At 36.8% G+C, this 11,727-nt stretch overlaps 1 protein-coding gene across 1 annotated transcript in view; it reads right to left on the bottom strand.

Annotated features, from left to right (window-relative positions):
- The window catches only part of TAF4 (TAF4 RNA polymerase II, TATA box binding protein (TBP)-associated factor, 135kDa), a 40,428-nt gene that overhangs the window by 9,110 nt on the left and 19,591 nt on the right, over positions 1–11,727 (bottom strand). The window contains exons 3-11 of the mRNA XM_010569564.1: positions 9,580–9,746; positions 8,942–9,061; positions 7,069–7,188; positions 6,204–6,326; positions 5,070–5,159; positions 3,732–3,983; positions 2,132–2,276; positions 1,650–1,764; positions 865–1,034 (exon numbers count right to left, since the gene is read on the bottom strand). Of these exons, the coding sequence (XP_010567866.1) occupies positions 865–1,034; positions 1,650–1,764; positions 2,132–2,276; positions 3,732–3,983; positions 5,070–5,159; positions 6,204–6,326; positions 7,069–7,188; positions 8,942–9,061; positions 9,580–9,746 (1,302 nt within the window). The remainder of the gene's footprint in view (positions 1–864; positions 1,035–1,649; positions 1,765–2,131; positions 2,277–3,731; positions 3,984–5,069; positions 5,160–6,203; positions 6,327–7,068; positions 7,189–8,941; positions 9,062–9,579; positions 9,747–11,727) is intronic.

The following is an 11,727-nucleotide window of genomic DNA, read 5'->3' as shown; positions in this document are numbered from 1 at the left end:
GGGGGGGGGGCAGGGGGGGGAGGATTCCTAAAACTTGTGGGTTGAGATAAAGACAGTTTTATAGGACAGAAAGGAAGAGAGTAATAATGATAATAATAATAAAATGACAATAATAAAAACAAAAGAATTGGAATATACAAAACAAGTGACACACAATGCAATTGCTCACCCCTCGCCGGCTGACACCTAGTTAGTTCCCAAGCAGCGATCCACCCTGCCCTGGCCAACACCCCCCAGTTTATATACTGGGCATGACATCACATGGTATGGAATATTCCTTTCACCAGTTTGGGTCAGCTGTCCTGGCTGTGTCCCCTCCCAACTTCTTGTGCCCCTCCAGCCTTCTTGCTGGCTGAGCATGAGAAGCTGAAAAATCCCTGACCTAGCATAAACACCACCCAGCAACAACTGAAAACATTTTATCAGTGTCTTACAAACATTATTTCCACATCAAATCCAAAACATAACACTATACCAGCTACTAGAAAGAAAATTAACTCTATCCCAGCCCGAAACAAGGACACTTAAAATTTATTAATAAATGCTGCATACTACAGTATAAGAAATTATTGAAGAATGCTTTTTGTTCCACCATCAATTCTAAACTAGTAAGTAAATATGATAAAAGTGTTTCTGGATTTATTTTTTAAAAAACAAATGTAATTATTTTTGTTACGCCTTATCAGTCCCTTAACACTATTCTACCTTCATAAGCTGAATGCTTGCCGACAAGCATCAGAATATACAAAAGGTAACAACTCTGTCAACTTTACACCATTCAAAACGATTTCTATGGAAAATGTCTTCAATTAAACCCAAGACTGGTGAAATTTGTTTATTAAAGTTCAAGAAAAATCAACATACCTATTTCTAATATCCTTCTTTGTAAAGGTGCCGGGAAAAGAAAGGTTTCGTCTTTACAGGACCTTGTTAATGTGCCCACTAGCTCAGAGTTTGTTGCCAATATCCGAGCACTTTCTTCTGACAGGTTGACTCCAGCCATTGATGCAACATCATTAATGTCATCATCATCCCTTAAGAAAGGAAAACTCATTATAATCATAACATTTAGTGCTTATCTGCACACACTGCTACAATATCACAGCTGCATATAACGAATTCCACAGTAAACCTGAATACTTTATTTCATTTTTGCATTTTATTTGCTTTTATTATATGATAAAATGAAACTAACATAATTTGATTCCAAAGAGCACTAAAAGTATTTTCGCAGTTTTGTACTTCCTAACCATTTTCCCAAGATCCTTTCTTATGTGATGCTTCAACGCCTTGAGAAACAAGAGACCAGACACAGCACTACCACAAAACAATAATAAACTCCACTCATCACTGTAAGATAGGCTGTACATCTGAATAACCTGAACAGAGTTGAGAAGAATGAAGGAATGAATTCTGTTTGTTTGTGAGGTTTGGTAATTACCCTTAGTGCCAGCTAAATGCTGAAACCAGTCTGGCACAACTAGGTCCACAGCTGTTTGTTAGTCTTTAATAATAGTCTGCCCACAGAAAATCCACCTCTAGTTCTTGCAAGTTTACCCAGCCTGATTCAGCACCACTGCAGTATGTAGACAGATTCCCACTGAGTTCAGCAGGCTGCCCAGGCAGCAAATAAGTATACAGTTCCTCACCTAAAAGAGCCTCCCCCAGGTTCCTTCAGTTTATTCTTCTGAGCAGCGGCTACTTGTGTCGAAACAGTGGCAATAGCTTTGTTTCCAGGTAATACTGCTGGTTTTACCACAGGTACTGCAAGAAGAAAGACAAGATTTGTACTCCATCAAATTTGTATCACAGTTCAGATTTACAAGCCAGTCATGGGTAGTAATGGCAATAGGTCTGGTGCAAAAACTTTACTTCAGTAGTTTCTGTCAGCATTTCACCCATCTAAAACAGGACTTTCCACACAATTCCAGTACCCAAACAGTTTCTCTGACTGTAAACGCTGCCCTGACATATGTGTATCCCCAGCCACTATGGCACCATGCACTGAAGATTTTAGCAATAGTACAACAGCCATCATACAGCTAGAGGGCACTTAAGAACTGACATTCATAAACCAGACTCCAGTTAACGCTATCAAATATGGCATATACCAAGTATCTTGACCTCTTACCTGTCTGAAGTTGATTCAGTTGAATTTGAGGAGTAGTGAGCATAATACGACTATGTGGTTGCCGCAATGCTACCATTGGTGTCTGTGTCAACGTTACCTGTGGAGGCCTTATCAATGCCCCTGCTTTTTGAGACTGTTGGATAACCTGAAAATAATAACAAAAAAACAACTCTAAACAATCCAAGAAATAACTAAGGCTAAGAATCAGGTGGGAAGAACAAACCCTAACAATCAACTTGTAAGTTGTGATCATAACACATCTGTTCAGCACATGTTAAGGTATTTAAAAGTTTCTTTAGATAAATTATACCTTACAGGAAAAACTAATATTCCACTTTCTGCGATACAGAAAATAAATCAGTAACCTATTTCTATTAAAAAAGAAAAAAAAAAAACAACAAAAACCCAACAAACATCTATAATCACAAAGGGCCAGTTAAAACTTTCTACATAAGGCTTCTACTTTAGAGATACAGAGACAAACTGGATCTGCCTGAACAAACTCTAGAATTAAAAATAGTAGAGACATGATAAAGATAATCCAGCTGATTCTACATATGCTGTTTTCATCCAGAATCAGCATAAGCTACAGCCTTGCAGCTTTGTACTATTGGATTGTTAGGTTAGACTGAGTCTCAGGCAACTGTAGCTATACTGCTTCTGAACATTAACTCATAAAAGTAGGGTTGCGTGGCAATGCTACCAAAGCCATTTATGCAAACTTGTCTTCTGGCCTCAACTAGTTTTCAGAAACTTACTTTCAAACTAGTATAAAGAAATCTACCAACTCTGCCTGTTTTGCAAGCTTCATTTCTGTAACTCGACAAGTCTTTCTTTTGCTCCTCTTGCCACTATTTTATATACTTATTTTAGTTAAAGGCCAAGCTATTTTCTTGTAAATCCAGCACTAATTAGTCAATGTTCAGTTTTTATTCCTTCCCTAGGTTCCTAACCTCTTTCTATAATACCTAGGTTATAAAGGCAGTAAGACCAATATAATCACTAGTTTTTCTCTCAAGGTAAATGAAAAATATTTGTGGATTGACAGAAGAGATCTCTCCATTTTATATGAAAATTTATGGACAGAGCAGCTTAGATGAACGATGAACATTCTACAGGGAATGCTGAAGTACTAAGTAGCAAAAAACCCCTAGTAATTTAATAATGTATTTTAATTAATACACATCCTAGAAAAAGCTTGCACTCAGACACTGCTTTGCTATGAGAAGAGGAAAAAAGGTGCTGCACATTATACTGCTCTTCTTTGGTTTACGTCCAAGGCCTGAGAAAGTTAGTCTTTCTCCTCTTTTGGGGTAATCTGTTGTTAGACTTATGAAACGAAAGATCCTCCAAGAACACTGCACTCTCATGGATATGCAGTGATTGAGACAATCTGCCAATATTCCATGCTGAAAGAGTAAATAATATAGTACTTTAAGGAAAAATGGATTTTAAATTAGACTTATTTTTCTTAGTAGCTAGTTTCTCTAAAGAGGTCAAAGATCTCTGATTGAGCTTAACCACCAGTTTAAGAAGAAAAGTTACTATTATCAAAAAAACCCCCTGTGCAATAACAGATGATGCACTTCAGCTTACATACCAGTGGTGTAGACTGCCCTTGTTTACTAACACCAACTTGTGTAGGCTGAGTTAGGCTGATTACAGGTTGTTGGAGAGTACTCGTTACAGTTGCAGTTGCCTTCCCTGCTGTGCGCTGAACAGAGGAGCTTAGAAGCACCGCTGCAGATGGAATCGTTGCTATCGTTGCTTGTGTTGTTGGCTGCTGCTGTTGACTTTGTTGAATGAAAGCTGCTGAATCTGGTGTTAACTGTCTCAAGGCAGGTAAACTCCTCTGAAAAGAGGAGAGAAAAGAATTTGCTTGAGTATTTTAATCCTAGATCACACAAGAAAATATTAATTGTAAAAAGCAATGCATTTCATTTCAGTCCATTGTATCAGTCCTAAGTGCACCTGAAAAAACATGACAGCCATGCTCACAGGAATACCATGCTACTTCATATTTAAAGCTAGACAGAGTGACAGTACCTTTAGGTGTGGAAGCTTGGTATCATGGGCATCTAGACTATGCAAGCCTATGTGAAACCCCTGGTATGTATTTAACAATCCAAACCCATGCTGCCTTCCTCAGTTGTATTCCTACGTATATACCAAGCTATAGCATGTGATGGCTTAAAAGACCTACTGGAACGCCAGTGAAGATTTCAGAATAGCTCAGAGACCACAGTTTTTTACCAGATTTTTACATTAGTAGTTTTCTTGTGGTAACAATTTTTGTCCTCATGAACAGCTCAAGGCTGAACATCCCTTATTCATATATTAGTCAAGGAGACTTATACTCTTACCATACAGTGCTGTTGTATTTTTTCCAATTTTCAGATGGTAAATGTTTTGGAATAAACATTATTTTGAGATCTGTCCAATTACTATAAAATTTATGACAAATGGGATTTATTATTGAGACGTGATACATTTCCTGTTTATCCACACAAACAGGTATACAGCACAGGCAAAAGAGTATGAGTTTGTCCAGGAGGTACAGTTTTCTGTATCATTCAATCCTTTGTTTTCTTTCCAAGACTAAAAAGAGGACAATAAATCAATTCATAGGTTTGGTGCTATGGAAAGAAACTGCTTGTAAGTCATAGAAAGAAAACTTTTCAGATTTCTCAAAAGAGCTATGATGTGACACTATGGTAGAAATTACATTATTGACTGTGACAATGATTCATACCAGCAAACTCTTGGAACCAAGAGGCAGAAATATTTTTTAAGGGAGCAAAAGTCCAACCAGGCACCATTTAAAATTTCCATTTACACCATTTTGGAATTCCATCTATACTGGTAAAAGATGTGCTTGTTTTCATTGCTGCTGATATATAAGCACAGAAATATGTAAGGACTAGCAAACACAAGTTACCTTCAGGAAAGGCACAAGGTAAGGTTGAGGTGAAGAATTAAGTTCTCTGTACAGCCTACTGGTAAAGTCTTCTGCTTCGATTTTTCCATCCTTCAAAACAGAAAATCCAAATGAATGAACTTGTAGAAATTAACTTTTACACATACTCAACACCAAAAAAAAATTTAAGACTTAACAATTTATTGAAAATAAGTGGGTTTATCATCCATCACTGTTTAGTTGTCAATAGCTTTATGGTAGTATCTAATTTTACTACAAATTTCAACTACTAAGACCTACAGTGCCATCTTCTCTTTTCTTCATCCTGTCTTTCAGTCAATTTTAAGAAACATCTTCAGTTGTTCTCACCATTACAGGAATGTCCTATCTATAGATTAAAGGGCCAGGTGGAACCTACAGGAATACTTCATGTGACCTGCAATCAGTCAACTATCAATTGCTCAGAACAGCCAGGCAGCCCCATCTCTGGTGTTCTCTTTTCCAAAGGTACTATAGTTCCTCCATTTCAAATAACTAAAAGTTGTGCCCACCATATGCTCAAAAGGCAGATGTCTCTCACAAAACTAAATGTTTATCCCTTATGGGAAGATACACTTTGAATTTTGGTCTTGGGACAACCACTGGTTATCACGTGATAACAACTGGAATACACAGCTCTACCTTAACTTAAAGGTTGCTAACAACTAGGCTAAGCAATACTAGTACTCATTCTATAAATACTAAGTATGTCAAGCTTTTACATTAGCTTCAGATAATATTACTTCTTTTTGCAAAAAATTGTGATTTCCTACACTCAGCTATTGCACTAGCTGTAGTGTCTTCCCTCAAGTACATAATTCATATTTTTATTCACTGTTTTATCAATAAAAAATGTAGAATTTGAAGAGTCACCATTTACATTACTCTCACTTCAATTTAACTCACATTCTCATGCATGAATATGAGTACTAATGTCTCATTTACAAGTTTAAAGGAAAATTTATGCATGTATTTTAATTCATAAGAAGCAAAGTTTCAATTTGATTTATCTCAGATTTTATAATCTCCTTCCTCTCAACCCCCCCCAAACCCTCACTTTTGAGTCTACATTTGTCCAGATACTGTTTCTTACAGCTTTTAATGAACTTTTCTTACCAGCAGGTTCTGTACCAATTCTTTCACGTTAGCTGCAGTCTCTGAAGACTGTTTTCCAGATGATGCCAGTTTTATTAATGTGGACAGAAAGTTTTTGCATTTCTTCACATTTTCCATAGTTTCCTGTTACAGCAGGAGGAAGGGTAGAAAGGAAACAGAAAAGGGAAGATAAACTCTTTTTAATACATGATCTGAGCGTATACTCTGAAAAATATAGTCCTTCTCTAGTTCATCACTATGTAACATTATTTATAGATTCACGTCCCTCACTGCTTAAGACACAATCAGATGGAAATTATTATTTTGCTTCATATATACATATGTATTGTACATTGTTATCAAAATTTAATAAATTACGATTCTTAATGAAGTTAGAAAACACCAAGTATTTTAAGAATGGCACATTGCTATGGGAAAATATGCATTTTAGCAGGACAACAAATAGCAAAGCTCCTCCTTCCCAGTACATAGCATAGGGCACAGATTCTCCCTGTTTTGCAGTCCTGGAAACATGCATCTTGAATGAGTCAGTGCCAGCTTTTTATCCCTTCTCATACTGATCCTACTCTGCAGTGCTGAACAATTCACTTTTCTATAAGATACAGCTAGTATGCTTTAAAAAAAGGAGTGCTTTAAAACTGTTACAGAAATCAAAATTAATATGTCGACAGCTGCCAAAATTCAAGCGAACTGTGTTCACACTTTATAAATTATATGGTTCTATTAAAAGTTTACCTATAATTCACAGAACTGCATCTTTACTACTCTCACTCCGATACGTGTTTATGAACGTGTATGTACGTACATGCACACATGTATATGTGAATGAACAAAAAAAAGGTTCTAAATGCACTCAGTATCTTACTGTGGCAGCAGTGGAGGTTGCCGTTGTTCCTTGCACTGTTCTCTGAGGAGTTCCAGTTTGTACAGCTGTTGCTGTCCCCAACGTAGTTGTTTGTGCAGTACCACCCAGAACAATCTGAGGCTGCAGAGAATACAAACATAAGATTATTTTACTTGGAATGTACCAAAACCTGTTTTCCTGAACCATCAAACAGAAACTGAGCCACAGGACAGTAGAACACCTTTCACAGCTACTATAAAAAGAAGTTACTACTGTTGCAGTGGAAAGAAAGAGCCACCAGATGGCACAAAACACTACACATTCAAAACTGAAATCCTAAAAGTTGATTAAGAATCACACGCTTTTGGGTTACCGAAAAAAATGGCAAAATAATACCATAAACATAACCTCATACACTATGGTTTCAAAACACAATTAAAATGAGTACTAAATTTCTGTGAATGCAATAGGGTTTTTTTGCCTGTTCCCTTAAATGCCACTTTCAGAGGGAGGAATTTCTAAAAAGGCACAACAGACACAAAAGCTCAGGTCTTATCTAGCTCTTTTTGATAAACAATGGGATAAAACATTTCTCCAGTTTTGTAGACAAGTTGGTAATTTAAAGTAGGAATACCACCTTTAAAGAATCAACATTGTAAACAAGAACTTTTCACATACACAGTTCATTCATGGACTTCCCCAACACAATCTAATTACTAACAACAACCCAATCAAAGAGACAGTAATTCTTACCAAGCTAAAGCTAGCTCTCAGAATTTTAACAAATCATTTGTAAACTTGTTCTTTATATAAAGATGCACAAGAAAAGAGACTCCAGTGCTGCCAAAGCTAACTTTCATTGGTATTTTGGGAGACAGAAAAGGAGACAAGGATTCAATTTGTCTCATTTTTTTGAAATCAGGATAAATTAAGTCCACGGTATGCTCATTACAGCAAAAAATATGCAGATGGAATGATTCTTCTTGTCCAGTATAACAGCAGTGCAAATTAAGGAGACTCAGTTAGGTAAATTAATTCTTAGATCTGGAAAGATCACTGGCATAGGCAAAGGCTCTCTGAGGGGAAAAAGGTTAACTGGATGCATAGCAAAACCTGCATGTTTTAAATTAAAACTCTCTAATCCTGCCTACTCAAAGGATGAAGAAAGCACAATGAAACAGATTAGGCGACAGCAATCATATTGTATCACTGTTGCCTGGAAGCCATGTGGAGAATTTCACACTTTTGCACTGTGTTTTAAACTCACACCATCAACCCTCAAAAAAAAAAAAAAAAAATCTACAAGAAAGCCTATCATTAATACAGGCCAGGCTATTAGAAGAGAGCCCACATACTAAGACACCACTATTTATCCTTGAGTTATCAGAATCTCCCTAAGTATATAGGCCAAAGCAGAGCCTCGTGAAAGAGGGAGAAAGAAGGCTTGTGGAAGAGAAGGCTACCAGGGCAGTCTTTTTTGTAATTGTAAATTTTGCTGCAGAATTCAGAGGACTACAGATCCATCACAGGAATAACATCACAGTTCCAAATCTGAAGGGAACTGGTGTCACTTTCTTGAGGCAGAAAGCATAAAGGTATTTTATTTTAGTCAGTTCTGAGATTATACAAATTAATAACAGGGTATGTTTAAATATACATGCATATAGGTATAATATGAAGTAACAATAATACGCATATTAAAATTTATACATATACATCCAAAATATAGAGTAAATTGAGATCTGCAAATGTTTTAGAAAGGATAATCCAGAAGATATTTCTTCCAGGCACTTAGCAATCACATTTCCTGTGTTTCTGACAGTCTCAAGCAGGTTTTCAGCTAATCTTAACAACTGATATATCTCATGTATACATTTCTTTTCTACAAACTCACTTGCACAACAGGAGGACGCTGTAGCGTTGTTGTGGGTTGCACTGTTGTTTGAGCCTGAGACACTTGCTTGATAATAGTAGTTGGTGTCACCTGTCGTGCAATAATAGGCGTTCCTGGAGCCTGGGGAAGAGGAAAAAAAAACAAACACATTAGTTCCTACATTTAAATAGTATCTACATTATCTGGTATTTTGTCTCTGGATAGTTGCCATTATTACAGATACAAAGGAATGCATCTGGACCACTATAAAACTGTGAGAAGGATTTTTAGTCTTAACTTAATGCAACTGTGATGATCTCAGTATACATATCCACTTTTTTCTTTTGGTTTTATAAAGAATAATGATTCTTTGGGGAAAAGAGTTCTCGTGTTAACCATATATGGTCTTGAATGGTCTTCTTTATATCAGTTTTAAACTTAATGCCATTCAGCTAGGTAAAAATATTTTTGATGAGTAACAGCCAAACTGTAACAGAATTAGGAACAAAACGCAATGCCTACGCCATGTGGAAAAGCCTGTATAGCACCAGTTTGATCAATGGTTTCTTCAAATCACTAACATCATACCTTACTTCCTGCTGTATTCTTCACAGGGAAAAAATATTACAGTTTTTAACACTACAAATTACTGAACTAACCTGCACTGTTGATATCTGCACTGGAGGAGCACTGGTAGGTGTAGCAGGACGAGGAGTCATAGTATTTTGAGGCTGAGACTGGGCATGTGCCTGTGCTTGCATCTGTGCCAAGGCTTGTTGAGGGATCATCAGCAACTGCCCATTCTCACTACGCACAAGGACCATGCCTGTTAAAAAAGAAATTAGTCAAGAAACATACATCCTTTTCAAATATGAAAGAACATATTTTTTCAGTTTTTTTATCCAAGTTGGATACATACAGAATTAACGTACTGTTGAAGGACTACAGAGCTAACAAAAGTGGTTTAGAATAAAGCAAAATATCCAGCTACATTATCATATTTTGTACAGAATAGCTTAATTACAGAAATACTCTTTCTCTACCAAAATGCTTGGTATGGAGTGCATCAGAACAATGAGTCGTATTCGCCCTAACCAAAAAATTTCATGTGACTAGAGGTTAAAATTAGCAATCATGTAAAAATCCTGCCTGCTCTTTACTAAGAAATTTGTTTTACGAAACACTGCAAATAAAATAAAATCTTGCCATTAGACAAGATTCCTGTTAGTTTTTCTTTAAGGGGGGGGTGGGGGGGAATCAAACATAGGCTTCACCATCAACAGGAACACAATTGTCTAAGTTCTAAATTAATTTCCCATAACAAATTTAGTAATGAAAGTGGCTATAAAATCATAATCTTTCTCATGTGCATCCGCAACAGACTGCATTGTGCCATGTTACACCCCAAAAGAAAAATAAAATGGAGAGGGAAATGAGGCAGTCATTCCCTGCTCAGTCACTCAGATCAATAGACTTAACCCCACAGGGTAGCTATAGGGAACCAGATTTTAACAGGCAGATTTTCAGATGATTGTCTTTCTTGAAGGCACAAACAGGATCTGGACAACATGAACTCTTTTCCAAGAGCTCATTCATTCAGCATGCCTCAGTCAGTCTACGAGAGCCTCAGGACCTCATCAGCTCTGAAAAAGCCACCTAAGGAAACATACGGGGCACTCAAAATTAGTTAGCCTTTCTGAGCAACAAACTACAGGAGGAAACTTCACCATGAAAATCAAGAGGCACTACTGAAATCAGAACGTTTTCTTAAGTGTTGTTCTATGAATAAAAAGTCTATACATGTTCCCCAACAATATCTGGAGATCTGGTCTATGCCATCTCAGAGCATGACTACTTCAAAAGAATCAAGCTTTTGTTTGCTTTTCTATTCAGATGAAGTGCTGAAACGTTTATAGACAACGCCTTAAACAGTTTTCTTGGACTGTTTGAAAATTAGTGTTAAACTGCAAAAAATCCATATACCGATTTCTACAAAAATGAGTTCAAAAGAAAAAACAGATTATATTAGTTGATTTGCCCCTAATTTTATCCTTACATTCTCTGCATTAACTCTCTTTTAATGAAGCAGAGTCACACAGAGACATTAAACTAGTTTACATCAAAAAGGTGACTTTCCACTGCGACTTATTTAGAAGTGTTAAGGTGGGACCGCAACATGCTATGGACAAGAGTTACACCTAGAAACAAATATTCTCAAACTGCTTTTCTGTAGGAAAGGGGGGGGGGACGGGGGACGGGGGACGACTTATAATCTTGCAGACTGTAGAAATAAATACTCTTAGTTTAGCTGTCCAAAAAAACATTTTCCAAGCCATCCCAAAAAGTAAGGTCTTTTCTCCTGTAACTTATGTAGGGAGAAGCATTTTCATTAAAACAACAAAGCCATACACCACCACCACAGCTTACAAGAAATTTAAAAACCTCACAAGTGAATACAGAGCTTGATCCTGTCAGCTGCTCATTGGAACCATCACTACTACTTTCTCACCATTAGCCTCATGCTACAGGGAGGGGGCTACTAACAAAAAAACAGAGAAATTCAATATTTTAAAAACTAGAGAGTGACCTGCTACTACATCAAGCTAATTCCTGCACAAACAGAACTTGGCACCCTCTTCCAATGTGCAAACATAAGATCTTGGGAAATGAACTCATGTTGCCCATTTTTGTCATCTCTCATAATAATTAGCTGAAGAAGCTAAACACTGAATCAGTGGAAATCTTCAATATTATTATAACTGAAAACATTAGTACAGTGGAAGTCTGATTAGAGGAGCTATTTTCAA

This window comes from Haliaeetus leucocephalus, unplaced genomic scaffold, assembly GCF_000737465.1.
Source record: "Haliaeetus leucocephalus isolate CR32 unplaced genomic scaffold, Haliaeetus_leucocephalus-4.0 Scaffold273, whole genome shotgun sequence".
NCBI lineage: Eukaryota > Metazoa > Chordata > Aves > Accipitriformes > Accipitridae > Haliaeetus > Haliaeetus leucocephalus.
The sequence above is the reverse complement of the archived record's forward strand: the minus strand, read 5'-3'. Positions and strand labels throughout refer to the sequence as shown.